A 23,420-nucleotide genomic window follows, 5' to 3' on the forward strand; every position below is an offset into this window, starting at 1 on the left:
CTGTCGTCTCTAGGACAACTTTTGCCTTACCTGTCATCTTTTCTGACCACTGTAAACATGGAGTCTGTCCCTGGCTGGGCTGCCAAAGGAACAGGAGGAGATACACTCTGGTTGATGGCCGGGGACACCAAAGCGGCAGTGACAGCATCTGCCATAGGACGAACAACAGGAGTTGTCTCTGTGGGTTTCTCTCCCATGTTCTTTGAGGTCTGATGATTGATGGCCGGAAGAGACGCAGTTCTCACTTCCTGCTGGGAGCATACACTGGGCCCCATACACGCTGGATTAACCTTTCATGTTAAGCAAACAAACAAACAAAAAAACATACCACAGCCAATTAAGTCCAGAATATTACTAATTAGGTACTACAGCTTTTCAAAGAAAGGCATCTGTCTTCTTCAGTAGCTTCCTTTCCCCTTGAGGCATCCTCACCCCCCTTCAGGTATTCTGAAATAAACAGCCAACAACAATGAAGACCACTTTACCTGATGGATGCTTTTGTAGCTTCTTAACCACAGATAGAACCGGCAGCTCATACTCCTAACCACTGAAATAACCAGCCCCTACAGTTTTATCAGTATTTAAGATCTTATTTCTCTTAATTTTGAGAGAGGACCAACAAATCAATGGCATCAAATGCTCATAATGGTATTCCTTCCATTAAAATACACCTGGTTGCCATTTTCTCTTGAATGAACAGGAAATGTGAATATAAATTGCAATAATAGCTGCCACAAAACACAGCTGACATGGGAAGGTTAACAAGCTCTTAACCTAAAACCTTTGTTTTTCTATTCACATGTACTTAGACTAACTGTACACTCTTATGTTAAAAAATTAAAGGACACAAGAGTTAATTCCTCACCATAAAAAAGTATTTTCACAAACTGTTAAGAAAAGCACCAAATATCTAGGGCAAGAGTAGTTATTTCACAAAAAAATAGACAAAATAAAGTTCATCTTCACTAGCTATCAAAAAAAGTAATTAGAAATGACCTATACCATTTTCTCACTACCAAACTAAAAGATTAAAAAGAATCATAATATTCAATTCCGAAGAAGTGTTTTAAAAAAGAACAGACTTCCTAAACCAGATATCAAAACTTACAACAAAGCTATGGTAAATATACAATATGGAATGATCAAGAAGAAACCTATTAACCAAAACAAAGGTACAGACATTTTAGAAACTGATCTTGTATATTAAAAATTAGTATGCAATAAAGATATTTCTCATCAATGGGGAAAGGCTGAGTTGTTAATAAATGATTTAGGGGCAACTGGCAGTGCATTTGGGAAATACATCCTTATGCTATCACAACGCACAAAAGTAAGTCCCATACAAGGAGGCTTTTGGTTAAAGACAGTGGCTTAAACATGTGCTTTATCATCTACTCCCTCCAAAACCTCACCAAAAGGACAGGAAAGAAATTCTAACACCTGAAACAGCAGGTGGAGAAGACTGATGTGTGGAAAAGTTTAGACATTTAGATACATCTCAGAATGGAAGTGAAAGTGGAGCTGAAAGCAGGAACACCAAAAAAAATTCTGGGAGAACAGGATTTCCCTCTAGAACATCGGGCCCAGCCAAATTATCACCCAAGTGTGAGGGTAGAAGATGCTTTTAAACATGCAAAAGATCTCAAAAAATTAATCCCTCATATGTGCTTTAAGAAAAAAAAGAAAAAGGTCTTTGGGGGTGCCTAGGTGGTTCAGTAGGTGAAGCATCTGCCTTCGGCTCAGGTCATGGTCCCAGGGTCCTGGGACTGAGCCCTGCATTGGGCTCCTTGCTCAGCAGGGAGTGTGCTTCTCCCCCTGCCCATGCTCTTTCTCTCTCTGTCAAATAAATACATAAATAAAACCTTTGAAAAAGAAAAATCTCTTTGAGACTGTGTGGCACCAAAATGGGGATGTTAAAAGGAAACGATGCCATGGGAACTAGAAATCAGCAGGGACACACCACTGGAGAGGAGTAAGGGGAAGACAGCTTGCTTGGACGCCAGCCTGGAGGCAGAAAGGCAGCTCTGGGACTCATGTGGCCAAGAGAAGTGAAACAAGAGCACATCTGATGCACTTAAACATAATGAAAACATTATTTCTAGATTCTTCAAGTGTTTATAGAGAAATAACTGATAAGTATGTACCACACAAATATAGCAAAAGAAGATAATGGAAATTATTTTAACAATTTCTTGGAACTATCTAGGGAAAACATAAATTATATAAGAAAGGAAATCCAACTACATAAGGAACATATGGGGATGCCTGGGTGGCTCAGTCGGTTAAGCGTCTGCCTTCAGCTCAGGTCATGATCCCGGGGTCCTGGGATGGAGCCCTGTTTCTCCCTCTCTCTTCTCCCTCTCCCTCTGATCCTCCTCCCTGCTTGTCCTCTCTCTCTCTGTCTCAAATAAATAAATAAAATCTTAAAAAAAAAAAAGTATGTAACAATCCAGTAGAAAAATGAACAAAGTCCATCAATTCAATTAAAAAAAGACATACAGCCACTGAATGTATTGTTAAAAGTCCAAATTCACCTGTGATTAGAAAAAACGCATCAGATGGTTGAAAATATTTAGGATAGCTAATGTTAGCCAAGTGTATACAAGAAACACATACTTTTATTCACTATTATGTGAGTGTAAAATGGTAAATTTTTGGAGGGCAGATGGGCAGTATTTTAAGTGCACAAACTTCAGCAGCAATTTTACTTTTGTGTATCTTTCTTAGAGAAATAATGTCAAATGTACAAGAATGTTCACTGCAGCGTGGTTTGTAACAGTTTTCACATGATAGATGCCCTTCCAAAAAGGTAGGCTAGAAGACTATGCTGTTATTAAAGTGAGTTAGACCTCTATGTAATAACAAAGAAAGGTCTGTAAGATGGGTTAGGTAGCAAAAGCAGAAAGTAAGTCTTATTTATACAGAAACTTCAACTGTATACGTCTTTATGTGTTCATGCACCGTAAAGTTCTGGAAAATGCAAACTACAATAGTTAGCAATGAAAGAGGGCATTCACTTACATTCATATAACTATACACACACATGCATATATACAAATATATCTACATCTTTCCATTGCTTTTATAAAATCATATGGTCATGCATTTTTATAATTTTCAAAATATGTAAGAAATTAAGGTGTTATTAGACAGTTACATGTACAAGAATGAAACTGGACCACTTTCCAACACCATAAACAAAAACAGACTCAAAATGGATTAAAGACCTAAATGTGATACTTAAAACCATAAAAGTCCTAGAATGGAACACAGGCAGTAATTTCTCTGACATTGGTCATAGCAACATTTTTCTAGATATGTCTCCCGAGGCATGTCTCCCAAGGCAAGGGAAACATGAAGCAAAAATAAACTACATCTGGACTACATCATAATAAAAAGTTTTACACAGCAAAGGAAACAATAACAAAACAAAAAGGCAACCTACTGGGAGAAGGTATTTGCAAATGATATATCCAATAAGGGGTTAATATCCAAAATAAATAAAGAACTTCTACAAGTCAACACCAGAAAAACCAAATGATTGGATTAAAAAATGGGTAAAAGACCTGAGTAGTCATTTTTCCAAAGAAAACTTACAGGTGGCCAACAGACACATGAAAAGATGTTCAACATCACTCATCATCAGGGAAATGTAAATCAAAACTACAATGAGATATCACTTCATACCTGTCAGATTGGCTAGTATCAAAAAGAGAGGAAATGTAAGTGTTGGCGAGGATGTGGAGAAAAGGGACCCTCATGCACTGTTGGTGGGAATGCAAATTGGTATAGCCACCGGGGAAAACAGTATGGAGGTTCCTCAAAAGATTAAAAATAGAAATAACATATGGTCCAGTAATCCCACTACTGGATATTTATCCAAAGAAAACAAAAACACTAATTTGAGAGGGATATATATTTATATATATGTATATATGTAATGGAACATTATGCAGGCATAAAAAAGGATCAGATCATGTCATTTGCAACAACATGGATGGACCTAGAGGGTTCTGCGTTAAGTGAAATAAATCAGATTGAGAAAGACAAATACCATATAATTTCACTCATGTGTGGAATTTAAAAACCAAAATAAATGAATAAACAAACAAAAAGCAGAATCAGAGCTATAAATACAGAGAACCAACTTATGGTTGCTTTGGTGACAGATGGTAGCTACACTCGTGGGGAACACAGCATAACATGTAGAGAAACTGAATCACTATGTTGCACACCCAAAACTAATGTAACGTTGTGTGTCAACTACACTCAAATTAAAAAAAAAAAAAAAGGAAAGAGAAAGAAAAAGAAAGGATATATGCCTGGAATACATCAGGAAGCAAGACAAATGCAGCATGTTTTTCTAAAAGAACAAAGGGGCAAGAAAACTTTTGGGGTGATGTATATGTTCACTAACTTGATTGTGAAGATAGTTTTATGAGTGTATATACATGTCAAAACTTAGCAAATTTTATAATTTTGATACAAGTAATTTATTATATTTCACTTATACTTCTATAAAGCTCGTAAATAAAAAGAAAAAATCTAAAAAAGAAATTAAGGTGTTTATCTTCATTGTATCCTGTATTACAGATAGACATATACTATGTGAAAGTTTAAGCCACCATTATGTACTTAAATTTATTCTCAATCTATCCCATTCATTAATGATTTTAAGAAAATACATGGGTCTAACAATTTCATCACCTCTTACCCTCTTCCAACATGAAACAATGGCAAACAAAACATATCTAGATGATGAATTAATGAAATAATTATATTCAAATTCTCATTATAAAATAGTTACTGTCCAAAAAAAAATTTCAAAGACCATGTATATGAATACATAAAAATATGTACATATACACACATACAAAAACATACACAATCTATAACTTCCTTTTCTCATTTTACATTTTGAGTATCTTTCTGTTTCCAATTGTAAAAATCTGGAATGCTAGTAGCTACATTAGCATCAGAATTAAGTCTAAAAATATGGCCCAGGGCGCCTGGGTGGCTCAGTCGTTAAGCAACTGCCTTCGGCACAGGTCATGGTCCCAGGGTCCTGGGATCGAGTCCCACATCGGGCTCCCTGCTCCGCGGGAAGCCTGCTTCTCCCTCTCCCACTCCCCTCTGCTTGTGTTCCCTCTCTCACTGTGTCTTTCTCTGTCAAATAAATAAATAAAATCTTTAAAAAAAAAAAATATGGCCCAGAAAGGAGCAAGTACAAACAAAAATCAGTGTCACTGGGCATGGGAAGCACTCAGTGAAGAGCACACACATACCTCAGGCCTTTCCTGGAAAACAGGCAAGTTCTCCTGTGACGTCTCCACCACCTGGTGCAACTTCTTATGAAGTTCATCCATTTTCTGTTTTAATAGTTGTTCTTCGAAAGCATTTGCTTCTTTTCTTTTCATATAATGTTTATCTTCATTTACTTTAGGAAAGAGAACATGGTTTCCATGCAAGTTTAAATTCAGGTCATCAGGGGAATACACAAAAAACGAGTGAAAGTTTATCTTTAGGATGGCAATTTTTTTACTAGTCTTTTCCATGTGTTTTAGGTTATCAGAACTGAAAGGTATATTACCTCTTAGTTATAATTTTTACCTGCCTTCAGAATGATTACTTGTAGGTTCAGGACATGTAGGTTATAAAAATCTACATATTGATCAATAAAAATATTTGGTAATAGCACAGTATGGTATCAATCACTTCTTCTAAAACAGTCGTGATCCTGCAAATCATTTGAAAATGGAACACTTTAGGGCGCCTGGGTGGCTCAGTCGGTTAAGCGTCTGCCTTCGGCTCAGGTCATGGTCCCAGGGTCCTGGGATCAAGCCCTACATTGGGCTCCCTGCTTGGCGGGAAGCCTGCTTCTCCCTCTCCCACTCCCCCTGCTTGTGTTCCTGCTCTTGCGATGTCTCTCTCTGTCAAATAAATAAATAAGATCTTAAAAAAAAAAAAAAAGAAAGTGGAACACTTTAAAAGATCTAAATCTCTAGGTGCTTTCTAAGGAGAACTAGGAGTCGAATGCACTGAAATTTCAGTGCATCACGTGCATGGCAGTTAGTGCCACCTGCAGTGACGCTTAACGTGACCACATCACATGCAAATCAAATCCTCTGGCTAAGACCTTAGGTCACAGTGTGTGAAAGAAAAATGCATCTGTGCATGACACAAAATGGGAGTGTTAACTGCCTATTTTCTCAGTTGTTGAACAAATGAGAAATGATAAACCAAAAAAAGGCCAACAGAGAGCTATCGTCCAAATGGCTTAAATGGTGTAAACGCCCTGAGTGAACAAAGGTTCACTTTCCTCGCTCACGTCCACCTTGTTACCATGGAGACACGCACAGATATCGGTGTTAACATGCATGGTTTTCCCGTGAGGAGCGAAACATGACCTGCTAGATAGCCATAAATGACAGGGCACTTTGATCAGAGGGCTCCATCTCAATGTCTCCTTTGTTGTACTTGCAGATTTTAGAAAATCTCTTCTCAACTCCACTTCCTGACTTAACCCTTTCACAGCACAAATAACTGACTTATCAGTTTAAAAGTACTATATACAGAAGTTCAAACCCATACAGGTAATATTTAAAAGCTTAAAACATCACTAAAAGTGAAGGCAACATTGGTCTATCTACTTTATCTATGTCAGCGCTGTTTCAACTCTGAGCTTTGCTGTCAAGACATCAGTTTAGTCCCTGGACACAGGTGGCTGTTACACTTGTATTTAACAAAGATTTCTAGGCTTTTCATAGATGAGCTAGAGACATTTTTACAGATTCTTTCAGCTTAGTCAATCACCTGTTTAAAAAGGTAGTTTACTCAAAGGTTCCTATTTTCAGTGACATAAGAGTATCTCAAATCATTAAGAGTGCAAGTACCCCATTGTTCATGCTTTCTCCGTTGATTGTATTTCTGGGCTCTCAGCTCTTCAAAGGAAAATTCTGATTCTCCGCGAATGAGCTTCTCCTTACAATACATAACAACCTGCTGAACATCAGCTCTGGCTGCTGAAGATGCTTGTGCAGAATATTCTGATTTAGAAATCATGATCACCCTTTGTTCCCTATAATGGGGGAAAATGTATTATTTACCACATCGTACTAAAACAGCTCTCAAAGGAAACTAAGTAATAGATTATTGCACAGGTTATACTTGCTTTTTCGACTCTTTATCACAAGCTGAAGATACTACCCCAGAAACTTCTGAGCCCTAAAAAGACAGAAAAGGAACATAAGTATTCACTTAACTGAAAAGAAACTGTCACCCAAAGTATTTCACAAAACATATGAAAGCGTTGGAAGGGCTTCTTAATCATCAACTAGATTTATTCATTTTTTATTTTTAAAAGATTTTATTTACCTATTCATTTGAGAGAGAGAAAGAGAGAGCTCAAGCGAGCAAGCACAGGGGGAGGGGCAAAGGCAGAGGATCCCAAGTAGACTCTGCACTGAGCCTGGAGCCCGACTTTTCACAACACTGAGATCATGACCTGCACTGGAACCAAGAGTCGGGCACGCAACTGACTGAGCCACTCAGTTGCCCTAATCATCAACTAGATTTATATATGTTCGTTAAAATTATGATTAATTTAATTATAACCAATTAATTATATTAATTATTATTAACCTTATAACTTTTGTAATTAAAGAGTCCAATAAGAAAGTGATTTAAAAAAATTTCTACTTAGGGGGTACCTGGAGGGCTCAGTTAAGCATCCGACTCTTGATTTTGGCTCAGGTTATGATCTCAATGTTGTGAGATCAGCCCTGTGTCAGGTTCCACACTGGGCGTGGAGCCTACTTTAGATTCTCTCTCCCTCTGCCTCTGCTACTTCCCCCTCCTGGAAAAATTTCTACTTGGTAGTAGAGAAGAGCATTATTTCCCTCCAACTGATAGACTAGGAGCTGCGTCAGAGCGCCTATGTTTATGGGATTAATATTCTAAAATTCTACATTAATAAAAAAAATAAAAAATTTTCTTCTAGTACCATTCTATCCTCAGGAGTTCCTAAACAAATATTTACTGAATATCTCATACATGTTGTGTCTTGAGCTACGTCCTGGAAATGTGACCATAAATAAGACCCATCTCTGCTGTTTAAAAATTTACATAGTTGGGTCAATAGGAAGCAATCAGACTGGCAAACGTGTAGAATGTAAAATGAGATAGTCTGAGTTTCTATCAAGGTGAGAAATGCATATTCCACGTCTAGGAATGTGTGACATTAATAAAACTTGCACACATGCACTAAGAACAGAAGCATTTCCATTGGATTGAGCTGAAAGGAGGTCCTTAGCAAACTGAAAGAGCAATTGTACCGTGAAGAGGATAAATGCTGGAAAACAAGGCTGAGGGAAGCAAAGACTTGAGCAGAAGAAATCTCAACAGGGCAAAAATCTTAAGGAGGATGAAGGACAAGCAAAGCGGAAGACCATTTTTCCCAACTGTGATGGCAGGGAGGGTGCAGTTCCATTTATTGGTTAGTGGCAGAAAATTGACAGATGTCATCTAAGGGCTTTTGTTGTCTCATGAAAATACTATTTTTGCCAGCTCCTGAAGAAGAGGTTATGACTGCCAGGTCCCAAGTTTGAGGAAAGTAAAGAGAAGCTTAAAATCACTATCGTGTGGCATTAGAGAGTGAAATGGGACACATAAGAAATACATAAAATACAAAGAGTGAACCAGGAAACTGGAAACATAATTTCTGAGGATGAGGAAAGCCCTGGTTGAGGTGATAGGCACCATCAATCCAAGCTCCTGAGTTTTAAGCAGGGCTCAGAAGCCCCCAGGTGGGTATTTTCCAGTGTAGGAGGGATTCCTGGCCTGTGTGAGGGAGGCTGGCGGACAAAGGAGGGGAGAAGCTGCTGGAGAGGAAGTGAAGACAGAAGGTTATATATATAGTGGGAGGCCCTAAGTCAGATAAACACAGGAAGTGAAGGCCAGACAGTAACTTATTTAAATTTAATATCTGAGGTGAGCAGTGGTAGATGACGACAGGTAGCTGACAGAGAGGTTAGAGTCATACGGACAAGGTCAAACAAATGAGATGTCGAAGTGGATGTGAAAAGGCAGCTGGATGACCGTTCAAAGTCATTCCCGGTTTCCATATAACCCAGGAATGTTATTATTATTATTATTATTTTTTTTTTTTTAAGATTTTATTTATTTGAGAGAGAGAGAATGAGAGACAGAGAGCATGAGAGAGAGGAGGGTCAGAGGGAGAAGCAGACTCCTTGCTGAGCAGGGAGCCCGATGTGGGACTCGATCCCGGGACTCCAGGATCATGACCTGAGCCGAAGGCAGTCACTTAACCAACTGAGCCACCCAGGCGCCCCCCAAGAATGTTATTATTACCTGATTCTTAGAAATGCAGCCTGAGTTATTTCTTGGATTTGATTTTGATGTCATTTGGTTTAAAATCTGAGCATTATGGAGAGGTTCTGAGGTTCTAGCTATGGGGGGAAAGGATGAAATAAAGAGAAACAAGGGTAAAACCATATTAAATAAAATTATTACAAATTACATTCCCCAGGTCTTTCAGTAAGTAGCATAAGAAATAAATCAACTCATTGACTACTGTCTCAGAAAATGTAACTAAAACTCCTTTTGGATAAGAGAAATATAGAGATAATTTAAGCAACAGGATGGAATAGTTGATGCTTATTGCTGAAATGTAATCTTTATTTCTAAAAAAAAATGACAACATTTCTTCAAAAGTTGCATTAAACACATTTGATTCAATTCAGAACAGATGGACTTGAGAGTAAGTCTTGTCCTCTACTTTGGGCAATTTTGATTTTTTTTTTTTTAAATCCCCAAAATATAATGCAATCAAGTTTTCTTGTGGGTGTGCTCTTTTACATTGCTACGACACAACCCTGTGGTGGGATTTTTGCGAGGCATCATTACCAGGGTGCCTTCCCCATTACCTAAGACAATACAGTCAATAAACACTGGATGAATTTTTTTTTTAGGGGAGAAAAAGGCAGCGTAAATCAGAGACTACATTATTAACAACTTAGACATTTTAGAAAGCATTATTTTACCTTGAGTTGGCAAATGCGTTTCAGTAAGGCGTGCCTGGAATAACCTGAATGACAGGAGTGAAAGCATCAATATAGATTACAGACTTAGTTTAATACGTATTTGTATTAAAGCGAAAACCAAATCTACCTATCTAGATTGATCTCAACCAATCAAGACAACTTATCACAACCTAGTGAAGACTGAGATCAAGAGAGAATGTCAAGTTGAATTTTAGAATTGCTTCAAAATAAAAAAAAAAAATTCTGGGATTTTCTTCATACCCAATACACTACATTAGAAAAACTCCCCCCTTTGCCTGGTTTATGTTGTATTTCTCAAACTCACATAACAAATGTACCCTCCTCCTCCATGTATCAAGTCTGCAAATGTTACAACATGGGGTGCTTGAGCTCCCTATCTTAGGCATTCTACACATCTGGAACGTAATGAACATAATATTTAGAAGAAAGGAGTCCAAAACTTAGACCACCAATTCAAAAGGCAGATATATTATTGTTCATGCTGTGAGAACTTTTTAAATATGTCATTTCATGACACCTTTACACACCAACTCACCTGCCAAGTAATATGCAACTTCCAAATCTGACATTTTTGGGTGATGTGAGCAAGAGTGTATAGTATAAAGAGACTAAAAATGTACAACCAAATGTCAAACCTTGTGACTCTTAGTTCAAACAAACCAACAGTTAAAAAAAAAACAAAAAACAACACAATGCTTTACATGATGAGGAGTGACTGAAAATTAGAGGATATTAAGGAATTATAGTTAAAATTTGTTAGGTGTGAAAATGGCATTAAGGTTCTGTAAAAAAAACCACTTTTAAAGATGTTTATGTGTTTGGGTTAAAATATTTTGTTGTCTTGGATTTGCCTTAAATTCTTCAGCATAGAAAAAACATGATCAAATGTTCATAATTATTAAAAGTAGGTGATAGGTAAATGGGAGGTTCATTATACTAATTTTTCTTTTTTTTAACCTATGCTTGAAAATTCTCATAATAAAGTTTAAAAAAAAAACATGAGCACTGTAGCAAAGTGGAAAACAATGAGCATATTAAATGCTAGCAAGGGATACAATGAGATAAGTTATTTCATATGCTGCTAGAGAGTGGGCCAGCAAAAAACTGGTATAACCTTTCGAGCAGGGAATGTGGTTACATGTACCACAAAACTTAAAAACTCTTCATACACCCTTTGACTAGATAGTTTCAATTCTGAGAATCTATCAGAAGGAACGAGATAAAATAGGAAAAAATTGGGAGATAACTCTATGATAAAGGAAAAAGACCGTGACACAAAGCTGCAGGTGTATTAAAGCATGCCTGTAAATCCTATATAACAAGCAGAGAAAAATATGCCAAACTACAATGCCAGGTTTCTTCTGCTTCTTTAGTTTTCTGTATTTTCAAAATTTCCTAAATGAGGTATATTTAATCACAGAAAAAAAATAAAAGTTGTGAAAAATAGAGTTATTCATGAAGATATTCACTATGTTGTTCTCTATAAAAATCAAAATGTTGAAAATATCTTAAATGTTGATTTAGAGAACACTTCAATTATGACATAACTCTGGGACAGATTTCACACCTTGCTTTATAAGTAGTAGAAAAGTTCCTAATTTCTTAAGGGCAGTATAAAGCTCAGCATACATAACAGACCTACAATATGATTTACTCTTAAAATACACAAATACAAGGACACACACACAGGCGTAGGAAAAGATACTGGAAGGCAATGCACCAAAATGTTGACAGTAATATTTCTGGGCAATTTCCTTTTCTTCATACTATTCTGTATTATCCACATTTTCACAATGAGAAGGATTTTCCATACAAACAGATTAATAACGGAAGATTTTTAAGAGCAAACATGACATTTCCAAGTACGGAATACCATGTAGAGTTGTTTTTTTTAAGATTTTGTTTGTTTATTTGAGAGAGAGCGACGGTGAGCACGAGCAGGGGGAGGCACAGAGGGAGAAGCAGACTCCCCGCCGAGCAGGGACGCGGGGCTCGATCCCAGGACCCCGGGATCATGACCGGAGCCGAAGGCAGCCGCCCAACCGACCGCGTCACCCCGGCGCCCCGGCTTTTGTTTTCAGACTACCTGTAGTGTTGCCGCAGCAGCTCTCCTGGTTCAGCCTGGTTTTGAAGCCCTCTCCGAAAAACAGCACTGGCTCGCTGCAGCTCTCCCAGGCCTTCCAGATGCCCCGCCCAGGCGACGTACAGAGGAGACGACGTGGTCCCGACCCCGTGGTTGTACAGAAACTCGAAGAACTGATGAAGGTCGCTGTTGTACTGAGCCTACAGAAGCCCAAGGCAAACAGATACAAGAACAAAGGAATTGCTGGTCTAAGTATGGCCCAGAGCCCAGCCACCCTCCACGTTCAGTCTTCATGGAGGCTTCAGGCTATACTGTCGGGGGAAGGCTTATGCGGCTCTCTGACAGCAAACCTAAAGATTAAGCTTCTTTCTTTCCTTGACATTCAATGTCCCCGAAATTACCCACACTAATTCCCAGGATAGTGACTTCCATAATGGCTCATGATGTAAGTGTGACGGTTGTCTTAATCGGAGCCTGCTCAAGGGCCATAGGGTGCCTCAAATCATAGTACCCTGTAACTTAGTGAACAAATCCATCTTAACTCGATCCACTCATGATTATTAGAACTCCTGCCCCCAAAGCCTTCATTTCAAGACTGAAGAGACCCAACCTTTGAACGCCTAACCTGAGGCAGCCTTTTCCTTTTAGTGTTAAATTTAGTTCCCAAGGGTTAATATTTTCTTAATTATTCACAACGAACCCTCTGAGTACCTGGCAGGGCCTGCTTATCCTTCCACCCCACACCCCTCTCATTCAACACCCTTTCAATTTAATGGTTTCATGTCCTAACACTTACAGACTTGATAGAGGAGGGTTTTAAAATTAAATTGCTGACTCTGCAATACAGAAGCCAAAAGCTTCCAAAATACACATCGCTGGCCATACAACTTTTAAAAATTTATGACTGGAAACAGAGGAATTAAAATAAGACAGTCTAGGGGTGCCTGGGTGGCTCAGTCGTTAAGGGTCTGCCTTCGGCTCAGGTCATGATCTCAGGGTCCTGGGATCGAGCCCCACATTGGGCTCCCTGCTCCGCGGGAAGCCTGCTTCTCCCTCTCCCACTCCCCCTGCTTGTGTTCCCTCTCTTGCTGTCTCTCTCTGTCAAATAAATAAAATCTTTAAAAAAATAAATACCTAAAATTAAATTAAAATTAAATAAGGCAGTCTAAAATGATCTTAAATCTGGGAAACAAGCAGAAGTACAATAGGATTACAGATTTGATTATACATCTGAAAGTATACTTACAAATTTTAAACAATAATTGATGAATCTTGGGTCATTGTGGTATTTCTTCTTATCCAAAAATTCTTTCATTAAATGTTCTAATAATGTTGTCAAGTATTCCTTATTCTCAGGAAAGTTCTCTTCTACCCACTGCATGTAACTAGAAAAATATGGATAATATTAATTTTCAGGGCAGCATATAGTTTGTTTAAAGGAAAAAAATAAACTAAATGCTAACCTTTCCCATTCACCAAGTGGGTCATCGCCCTTGTAGCTCTGCATGTGGGCTTCAAACATTCTAGAACAGAGAAAAATATGCACATGACTTATTAGGGATGATTCCTAAAATGTTTCTCATTTACACACCTTAAAATGGAAATCTTAAATACCAGTTCAAATGCTATATTAAAAATTGAAAGTTTATTCACTTAGAAGTGGTCAGAAAACTCAGACGCAGTTATTTTTCCAGAAGAAAGCAAGACCCAAGCCCCTGAAGTTAGCCCTTATGTAAGAGGCAGCTGGAAGAGGATCCCAGGCTCTATCCCTAAGAATCTCCTTCTCCTGTCACTGATGCCCAATGTCACTACCATCCTGAGGGGCAGTGTCCACCTGTTGTTATTCCTCAAATGGTGGGACCCCTCCCCTTGCTGCTCAGAAACTTGGCTGAGACTTGGCTAGGAGACCTGAAGGGGGCTTGTGAGTGGGTGTGGGAGAGTAGGATACCACCAATCAGGTCTCCACATAGTTTGCTTTCTGGGCCTCAATGCAACACTGCGTCCCTGACAAAGAACACATAATGGCAATGTTCATAAATCAGCCACTATGGCTCCCTCTGCTTGCTGCTACTTCCGCATTCCCAACCACAGCTTAAAAAAAAAAAAAAATCAGCCAAGTGAAAAAAAGTTCTCTAAGGGAGCTGAGGTGCTAGGGGAGCAAACGAACAAATAAACAAACAGAAATATGTGAAATAAAGTCAGGTGACATTCAGCACTTAGGGAAAAAACAGCAAAACAAAACAAAATGGGAGATGAGGTAAGAGTGTGACAAGAGTTACAATTCTTAGATAGAGTGGTCAGGAAAGGCCATTCTCCCTGAGGTGGTGACACTTGATCAGTGCCAGAGAGCTATGCAGCTATTTAAGTGTGAAGGGCTAGAAGGGTGGGCTGACAACATGTAATGTGCATTTAAAACATCCATTCTGCCCCTTTAAGCAAAGGGGATGGGGAATGGGAACAGAAGTGGGAAACCAGTTAGGGAGCTACAACAGTCCCAGCTGGACCAGGGTGGGAACAGTGCAAGCATGGAATTTGGGGTGCTTTGGAGAAAGAAACAATGGGACTTGCCTATGGGATTGCTTATGGGTATGAGAGAGTCAAGCTAAGAAAGACTTCAGGTTTTCTATCAGAGAAATTACACGGATCACAGGATCTGAAAGCAATACTTTCTCCTGGCTATCATATCTGTATACCAATGAAATCAATGCTTCTTATGACTCAAAATCTAGAAGCCACAAAAGAAAAGCTCAATAAAGTAAACATATATAAATAAAAAGCTTCTACATGTCAAATAAACACAACATCAAGCAGAGTCAAAAGAGAAATGATAAAATGGTATAAAAAAAGAGCTTTTAGAAATTGGGGGGAAACAATAAAAAATAAATAAATAAATAAATAAAAGGCATTCCAAAGGAAAATACTCAACCTCTTATAAGAGAAATTCACCTCATTCAGATACAATTTCTCACCTACCAGATTGGCAAAACTAAAAAAATGTGGCAACAGTGTACAGATGAAGCAGTGGGAAACAGGCACTCTCACACCTTGCTTGCAGGTGAGAGTACTCTTGATCCCTGCTAAGGGAACTGGTAATATCTGCCAAAATTACGGATAGATCTACTTTTTTTTTTTTTTAATTAACATATAATGTATTACTTGTTTGAGGGGTACAGGTCTGTGATTCATCAGTCTTACACAATTCACAGCGCTCACCATAGCACATACCCTCCCCAATGTCCATCATGTAGCCACCCCATCCCTCCCACCCCTCTCCACTCCAGCAACCCTCAGTTTTGTTTCCTGAGATTGAGAGTCTCTTAGGGTTTGTTTCCCTCTCTGGTTTTGTCTTGTTTCATTTTTTCCTCCCTTCTCCTATGATCCTGTCTTGTTTCTCAAATTCCTCACATCAGTGAGATCGTATGATAATTGTCTTTCTCTGCTTGAGTTATTTCGCTTAGCATAATGCCCTCTAGTTTCATCCACGTCGTTGCAAATGGCAAGATTTCATTTTTTTGATGGCTGCATAATATTCCAGTGTGTGTGTGTGTGTGTGTACACCACATCTTCTTTATCCATTCATCTGCTGAGGGACATCTAGACTCTTTCCATAGTTTGGCTATTGTGGACATTACGGCTATAAACATTGGGATGCACGTGCCCCTTCGGATCCCTACATTTGTATCTTTGGGGTAAATACCCAGTAGTGCAATTGCTGGGTCATACGGTAGCTCTATTTTCAACTTTCTGAGGAACCTCCATGCTGTTTTAGATGGATCTACTTTTGATCCAGCAAATCCACTTCTGGGAATCTAGAAAACAGATATATTTGTCTATGTGCAAAATGCCACACGTACAAGATTTTTCAGTGCAGCTCTATTTGCGAAAGACTGTCAATAACCCAAAGATCCATAAATAGGAGACTTTTTAGATTATGGTACATGAAATATGCAGTTGTAAAATAGATTGAGAAAGAGCTCTATATACTGATAAAGCTCTCCAAGGATACTGTTAAACAAAAAAAGCTACACTTTACAAGAAATAAAGGCAGGAACTGTACATACATATACATATACACCCATTGATACACACACATATATGCATGCCTATATAGACACACTAATGTAATATTACAATATAAATATATCTGCAAAAATAAACATTTGAAAAATAAATTAGAAAAATAGTTCCATATCAGGGATTGGGAGAGTAGACAGGCATAATAAATCTCAGTGAATACTTTTTTAAATCTTTTTTAAAAACCAAATAAATGTATTATTTATTTTTAAAAATGAAAAAGTAATTACTTCTAAATTTTAATTTCCTTCTCATGCCTCATAGGTTCTCCCCCAAAATATATGTTAATAATAGGCTGGCCCAAATAAACATTTCACATTCCAATAACAACCACATTTCCTAGTAAAATGGCCTGAATACACTTTGTAAATGAATACTAAAAACATCCAGTTCACTGGAGCAAATTAGTCTTTACAAAGTCAAAATAAGGTCAGAAATACCTGATTTCCCTTTTAAAATGGGGAAAAACAAGCTTCTAAAAGTGAAATAGTTTGCTGGCTAGAGAAGTCTTAAAGCAAACAGGTTTTTACTTTGGCTGTACTTAATGATCTTGGTCTTCTGATCCCCAAGAGAGTAAATTGCCCTGGTGCTGATAAAACTAACCAGTTTTACTTCCTGTCACATATGACTTAACTGTTTAAAATGCTTTTGAAACAATCTAGATAAATCACCTAAAGTCATAAAGCAAAGGTGTGGGAATGTAAGAAATTGTTAGCAGGTTAACCTAAATGACAATAAGCATAGCTTTTTTTGTTAAGTTCACGTTATTACAAAAAAATAAAGTTCAGGTTATTCAAAGACTTTTTTCAAATTGATTGTGGGATTATGGGTAAGAGCTATTTTAAGTTCTCTCCCTACTGTAGATTTTTTTTTTTTTTTAATTAAGTGGCTTTGAAACTTTCTCATGAAACCTACACGCAAGGCTTAGGGTTTTTGTTAGGTTAGACTTTTTTCTCCCACGGCGACGATCTGCCCAGAGCGGATTCCTTACAGAGATGAACCGAGAGCTCCGAGGGCCTCACGAATTGGCCAAATCCCCCTAAACTGCCACCGTGGTCGCAGCTCGGAGGACGAGGGCCGGGGTCTCAGCGGACAGCGCCAGCTACACGGTCGGGGGTCCTTTCCACGACCCACGAGTGGCCCACAGCCTGGCTGGGTAGGAGTGAGGGCGGGGAGGAAACACACCAAAGCCACGGAAAGGGGCGGGAGGGGCAAAAGGAGGCAGGACTGCGGCCGGCCCGGGCGGGGACCTGCAGACCCCGAATCCTAGGTACCCCAGCCCCCTCCTCGGTCCACAGCCGGAGCCTGCGCCCCCGCCTCGCCCCCATCCCACCAGACCGACACTTACTGAAAGACATTTTCCGGGTTATCCATGGCGAGAGGACGCGGGCCAACAGCAGCCCACCCGCGCCGCCGGCGAGAAGCCGCTACCGATTTGAATCTCCCGCGCAGCCGCACTCGGTGCAACGGGCGCCTGGCCACTGGCCTCGGCTGCAGACGGGCTGGCCAATCGCCGGGGCCGTTGCCGGGAGACATTTGTCCCGCCTTCCCCCGCTCACCGCTAGTTCCTCCCACTTGCCCCGCAGTCCTCTGTCGAACCGTAAGCTCCCCGCCCGCTAAGTGCAGGCTGGATTTTGAAGTACCGCGCGGAGAGGGAGCCCTAGAATTTTGGCTTAGTGACTACAGTGTGAGGGCACGTCGGTAAACGCTTCAGGGCTGGTTATGTAGATGATATATGGCATATGAAGATGATGTGTTAGTACTCTCGCAGACCTCTGGGCTTGATTTAACTCATCCGAAAAGCTGTATGGGTGCCCCAGAGCGGAGGAGGGCTCAAGGTCCCGGGGGCTGTTCCTACATCCAAATGGCAATTAAAATAAGAATGGAAGAGTTTGATAGATTATAGAAGGCCAACAAGGAAACTTTCAACATCTTCTGTGGAACTAGGAGCTCTGGAGACCCAAGTTCTCAGGAGTTACAAATGAAGAGACCTCTTTGTGAAGGAGTCCAGATGTCTAAGAAGAAATATGTAATATGCTGATGCTTCCTGCCTAAAAGTGAGTTGGAAAAGAATCAACCTAGTGTTCTCTGCCCCTTCGACTTTAATGACTTCCCATTCTACCTCTCCAGGTTGTTCCAAAAGTCACATAACAATGCAAGTAAAATACAAAGAGTTATTAATGCGATTACCTTCCTTTTGCAGAAGCTGTGTGGGTGTTTGCTCTCTTAAGGCCCTTAAAAAATAGCAGCTTTTGGAAATCCTGATGCTCTCAGTCCAGGGTTCCTTCCAGAGTGTTGACCAATTTGAATCTACACAAGAATCCGATTTGTAGTACTTAAAACAGAGAGGGTGCTCACTCTGGGGTCTTTAGACAAATGTTAGGTTCTGCTAACCATCACAGAAATTAACAGATTGTTGCACTCATTGAGGTTTTCAGCTTGTGTCTGATAGCGGCTCAGTCATCAATTAAGAAATGTTGATTGAGCATCCATCATATACCAGATGTCACTGGATTTATATCTAATTACAACCTTGTCTAACTCAAACAGATCCTTCCTTAAGAAGCTAAGGGCTTTGTCTGGGAGATGATGATGCAGTCATAGAAAACTATTTAAAGGTGGTATACACATGTATTACATGCCATATTAATGTTCAGATTATCTGTTAGGAGATCCAGAGGATGGAGGGGAAATGGGGCCTGTCTGTCACATAAAACTTCATGAGGAAGGTGGAGCTTGAATTGGGCCTTGAAGGGGGTTGGATCTCTCCCTTACTATCATAGCATTTTTTAAATAAGTGGCTTTGAAAGTTTCTCATGACACCTGCACACAAGGTTTAGGTTTTTTGTTGGGTTAGACTTTTTTCTTCCATAGTGGTGATCTGCCCAGGGCAGAATCTATTACAAAGAATAAAGAAGAGCTCTGGGGAATTGCCCACATTAGCCATAGCCCAGCGGAGGAGGGCCAGGGTGTCAGTGAAGAGTGCCAGCTACACGGCCTGGGGTCCTTTCTTCCACTCAGGAGTGGCTCACAGCCTACTTGGGGGCGGGGTGAGGTGGGGACAAACTCCAAAGCCAAGGGAAGGAGCAGAAGGGGCCAAAGGAAACAGGACTGGGGGAGAGCATGGAGGAGGTCATTCTTGGTGTAAACTGAAGGATCACCCTGGAGAACTCCTGTTAATGAGTAGTGGAGATTCTTTTTGAAAGACTGGTTTGATAGTTTGATGTCAAATCTTGAGTGCTAAATTAAGGAGTTTGTACTTGATCATGATAGTAATTGGGCCTTTGGGGAACAGCAGGTCTAGTTATGTGTAAAGTACACCTTTTCTGCTTCAGGGGCAGGAATGTGCCCTCTTTCTTTAAAACTCTAATTTATCTGCTAATTTCAATATTAAATCACTATGTAAATTGACTAACAGATTCTCTAAATTTTTAGGAAGGCCAATAGATAAAGTATTTTTATTTGGGTTTTCAGTGACTTGTTATTTCAGTATCATAATCTCCAAACTTACTGGAGGAGGGACGCCAGGCCACATCAGGGGAGGAGCTCCAACTTCAACTTTCCCAAGGAGCAGCAAATGGGCAAATGATTCAAACTCTTTTTTTTTTTTTTTTTTAGAGGGGGTGGGGTGAAAGAGGGAGACGGACAGAGAGAATCTTAAGCAGGTGTGGAGCCCAATGCAGGGCTCCATCTCACAACCCTGAGATCATGATTTGAGCCGAAATCAACAGTCGGATGCTTAACCAACTCAGGTGCCCCATGACTCAAACTCAATCTGGCTATCAGTTTCCTGTAAAATGAAAAAAGAAATCTGCTTCCTTGTCTTTGTGTTTCTCTGACTTCCACTATCCTATAACCTCATAAGGTTCTCCACTGAATTCCTGAACTCTCTTGGGTTGTCACATGATATCAGTTAGTGCTTGCTCTGTTCAGAAAAGAAAAATGATTATTTTTCTCTAGGTTCTGCCTATTTGACAAATGCAAGTAATAACAGATACACATATATCTTCCTTCCCCTGGGAATTTAGAGCAATTTATGGTAGCAGTATTAGATGTATTGCTGAAACATGTAAGATTGGAGATTTATAATTAGAATAGTTACGGAAAGCCGATGAGTATTTTAAGGGACTATGGAATATTAAGAATAAAGTTGATATGTACGAAGGGAGATATAGAACCTTATCTTAGAAAATGTTTTTCTTCTGAGGGTTGTGACTTCAGAAGATGCCTCTATGGTCAAAACCCAGAATCCACTCTTGTGGATAAGAACTATACATATATTTTGTCTTTTGGATGAACCAAAGTATATTTCTCAAATATATTTGGTCTTCCTCTTCAAATTCTGTCTTACAGTTCACAAAACCTTTGGAATTTCCTTGAGAAAATGAGAAGAATGGTAAAGGAATCTTTTGTTATGTTAATGAGGTGACTTTTGGAAAGCACCTGAGGATGGGGCTGGTTGCCAGAAGAACCAACTATGTGATTAGAAGGTTGGAACTTTCAGTCCACTCCCCCCCACCACCCCCCAACCTCAGGAGAGGAGAGGAGCTGAAGGTTGACATGGCCAATGGCTAAAGACAGTCAATCATGACCACGTAATGAAGCCCCATAAAGCCAAGAGGGCAGCTTATTGGTCCTTTTTTTTCAGAAAGCTTCCACACTTGGGGAACCAGAATGCTTCCATGTGTCACCAAACACCACCAAACTCCATGAGGACAGAAGCTCCTTTGTTTGGGACCTTGCCCTTTGTATCCCTTCATCTGGTTGTTGATTCATATCCTTTATCATATCCTTTAGTAAACTGGTAAACATAAGTAAGTGTTTCCCTGAGTTCTGTGAGCTACTCTAGCAAATTAATCAAATCCAAGGAGGAGGTGGTTGGAACCTCCATTCTGTAGCTGGTTGGTTAGAAGCACAGGTAACAGCCTGGGGCTTGTGACTGGTATCTGAAGTCGGGGTGGGGGACAGTTTTGTAGGACTGAACCTTTAACTTGTGGAATCTGATGCCATGTCTGGGTAGATAGTGTCAGAATTAAGTTGAATTTTTGGATGCCCTGCTGGACACCCTGCTGATGTCTGGGACTTGCTTGGTGTTGTGGTGGAAGTAAGGGAGGGGGTGGTATCTCCCCTTGCCTTGTTGGAATTGGATCCAGAAGCCTTAAGAATCCCCCATAAGACTATCTCTTTACTTCAGATGCCAGCCACAAGTTCCAGGGGTTCTCAGCCACCCACACTTCTGACTGATTGGCTACGAATTCAGGGGTTCCCACAACCTTCTCCAGGTTTGATAATTCACAAGAATGACTCACAGAATTCAGGAAACTTACGATTACAGTTTTATTATAAAAGATACACATAGGGTGAAGTCTGGGAGAGTCCTGGGTTTGGCCTTTCCATGCCCTCCCTCCATGGAGTCAAGGTACATTATTTTCCTGGTACATAAATGTGTTAACCAACCAGGAATCTCCACTGAGCTTCAGTGTCCTGAGTTTTTACTAGAGTTTCATTATGTAAGAATGATTGATTAAATCATTGGCTGGTGTGTGTGAGTGAACTCAATTTCCAACCCACCCTCCTCTCTCTTGAGGTTGGGAGGACTGGCTGATATCCTGTGACTCCAAGCCCCAAACTTCTTCTTTTTTTTTTTAAGATTTTATTTATTTGACAGAGAGAGACACAGCGAGAGAGGGAGCACAAGCTGGGGGAGTGGGAAAGGGAGAAGCAGGCTTCCCGCGGAGCAGGGAGCCCCATGTGGGGCTCGATCCCGGAACCCTGGGATCATGACCTGAGCTGAAGGCAGATGCTTAACGACTGAGCCACCCAGGCGGCCCCAAGCCCCAAACTTCTAATCAATTGGTTCATCTTTCTGCTGAGCAGCCCCCATCCTGAAGCTATCTGGAGAACCACCATGAATCACCTCATTAGCATAACAAAAACTCCTATCACTTAGAAAGAATTCCAAGGGTTTTTGAAGATCTGCCAGGAACCCAGGTCAAAGACCAGATTAATTTTTTTAGTATACCATGGGGTGATGGGCATCTTTGAGCATCAGCTCAGAATTTCATTAACATTAATAGCTTCTGTACTTTATAACATCTGTACTTTCAGGATATCAATTCTGTCCTCTTATGTAATTGGTAACCAGTTGGTATTCTTGCTCAGATTGGATTTGCTTCCATCCCTTCAAAGAGCTGGACACTTCCCAAACTAGAGAAAAGAGCCAAATCAAGGCTCAGACTTGACGACTTGGAAACATCAGTTTTAGAGACAGCCCTGACAGATGTTTACATAGCTGAGCACTGATATAATTCTTGTCTGTGTATCAAAGTCTGAATTAGGTCCTTTAGCTTGTCCTTTTGGAAACAAAGGAATGGCACGAGGAAACTGAAGTGATACTATGAATAACCGATAGCCTGGTTTACCAGATACTTAATTTCTGCACACATACGATGTTAAAATGTTGAAGACAATTTAGGTGAGCCAGACTTTAACAATTTAGGAAGCAGGTAGTCTCCATTCTCAAGAGTCCAGAGAACTGGGAGGCATGCGAGGAAGTGGCAAGTTTTTATGCAAAATGAACAAGGAAGAGAAAAATTTTTTAAAAGGGACAAGGAAAACATTGGAGTTACTTGGCGATCAGGGATAGGTCTCCTGGATGGTGCGGCTTCTGGGCAGATGGGATCCTTATAAGCACATGAAATTTTTAATGTTAGATTTGGGTTTGTGGATCTAATCTCCCTGAATTGATAATGCCTGGTGTACCGAGGGAAGTAATGTTACTAGACACACATTAACTTAAAGTGGCTGCTCACCCTCTGTCAGCATTTACCTAAGTTGTATTTCTAACTTATAAGGCTCTCTGCCTTGCCTGCTACTGTTCCAGTCACTCTTCCTACTGTCACTCTTATATTGTCATCTTGTATCCTTGTATCTTTGCTGTCCCTTTGCTTTTGCATACTGATGTACCACACTACACTTTTGACTATGGGACGCTTGTTTCCTTTAGTTAATACAACTAATTTGCCTTTCCATCTGTTGCACTTTGCAATATCTGTGCTGTTTTAGACTACCTAGCCACTTTCCCTAGCCTAAATGAATCACTGGGCAGTGCTGCTTTGTTTCTGCTTCTCTCTTGCAGAGGTCTTGGGCCTTCTGGTTGTCTAAGGGGACACCCAGATGAT

At 40.0% G+C, this 23,420-nt stretch overlaps 2 protein-coding genes across 2 annotated transcripts in view; one reads left to right on the plus strand and one right to left on the minus strand.

The window, feature by feature from the left end:
* Window positions 1–17,679, minus strand: part of BUB1 (BUB1 mitotic checkpoint serine/threonine kinase) — a 44,054-nt gene extending 26,375 nt beyond the window's left edge. The window contains exons 1-10 of the mRNA XM_036070990.2: window positions 17,588–17,679; window positions 13,629–13,688; window positions 13,412–13,550; window positions 12,169–12,365; window positions 10,062–10,105; window positions 9,370–9,467; window positions 7,172–7,224; window positions 6,894–7,078; window positions 5,286–5,437; window positions 31–290 (exon numbers count right to left, since the gene is read on the minus strand). Coding sequence (XP_035926883.1) covers window positions 31–290; window positions 5,286–5,437; window positions 6,894–7,078; window positions 7,172–7,224; window positions 9,370–9,467; window positions 10,062–10,105; window positions 12,169–12,365; window positions 13,412–13,550; window positions 13,629–13,688; window positions 17,588–17,613 — 1,214 coding nt within the window. The 5' untranslated portion in view covers window positions 17,614–17,679. The remainder of the gene's footprint in view (window positions 1–30; window positions 291–5,285; window positions 5,438–6,893; window positions 7,079–7,171; window positions 7,225–9,369; window positions 9,468–10,061; window positions 10,106–12,168; window positions 12,366–13,411; window positions 13,551–13,628; window positions 13,689–17,587) is intronic.
* Window positions 17,680–17,867: 188 nt separating this feature from the next.
* The window catches only part of ACOXL (acyl-CoA oxidase like), a 348,558-nt gene continuing 343,005 nt past the window's right edge, over window positions 17,868–23,420 (plus strand). The window contains exon 1 of the mRNA XM_078056280.1: window positions 17,868–18,296. The gene's annotated coding sequence lies outside the window, so the exon portion shown is untranslated. The remainder of the gene's footprint in view (window positions 18,297–23,420) is intronic.

This window comes from Halichoerus grypus, chromosome 10, assembly GCF_964656455.1.
Source record: "Halichoerus grypus chromosome 10, mHalGry1.hap1.1, whole genome shotgun sequence".
Lineage (NCBI taxonomy): Eukaryota > Metazoa > Chordata > Mammalia > Carnivora > Phocidae > Halichoerus > Halichoerus grypus.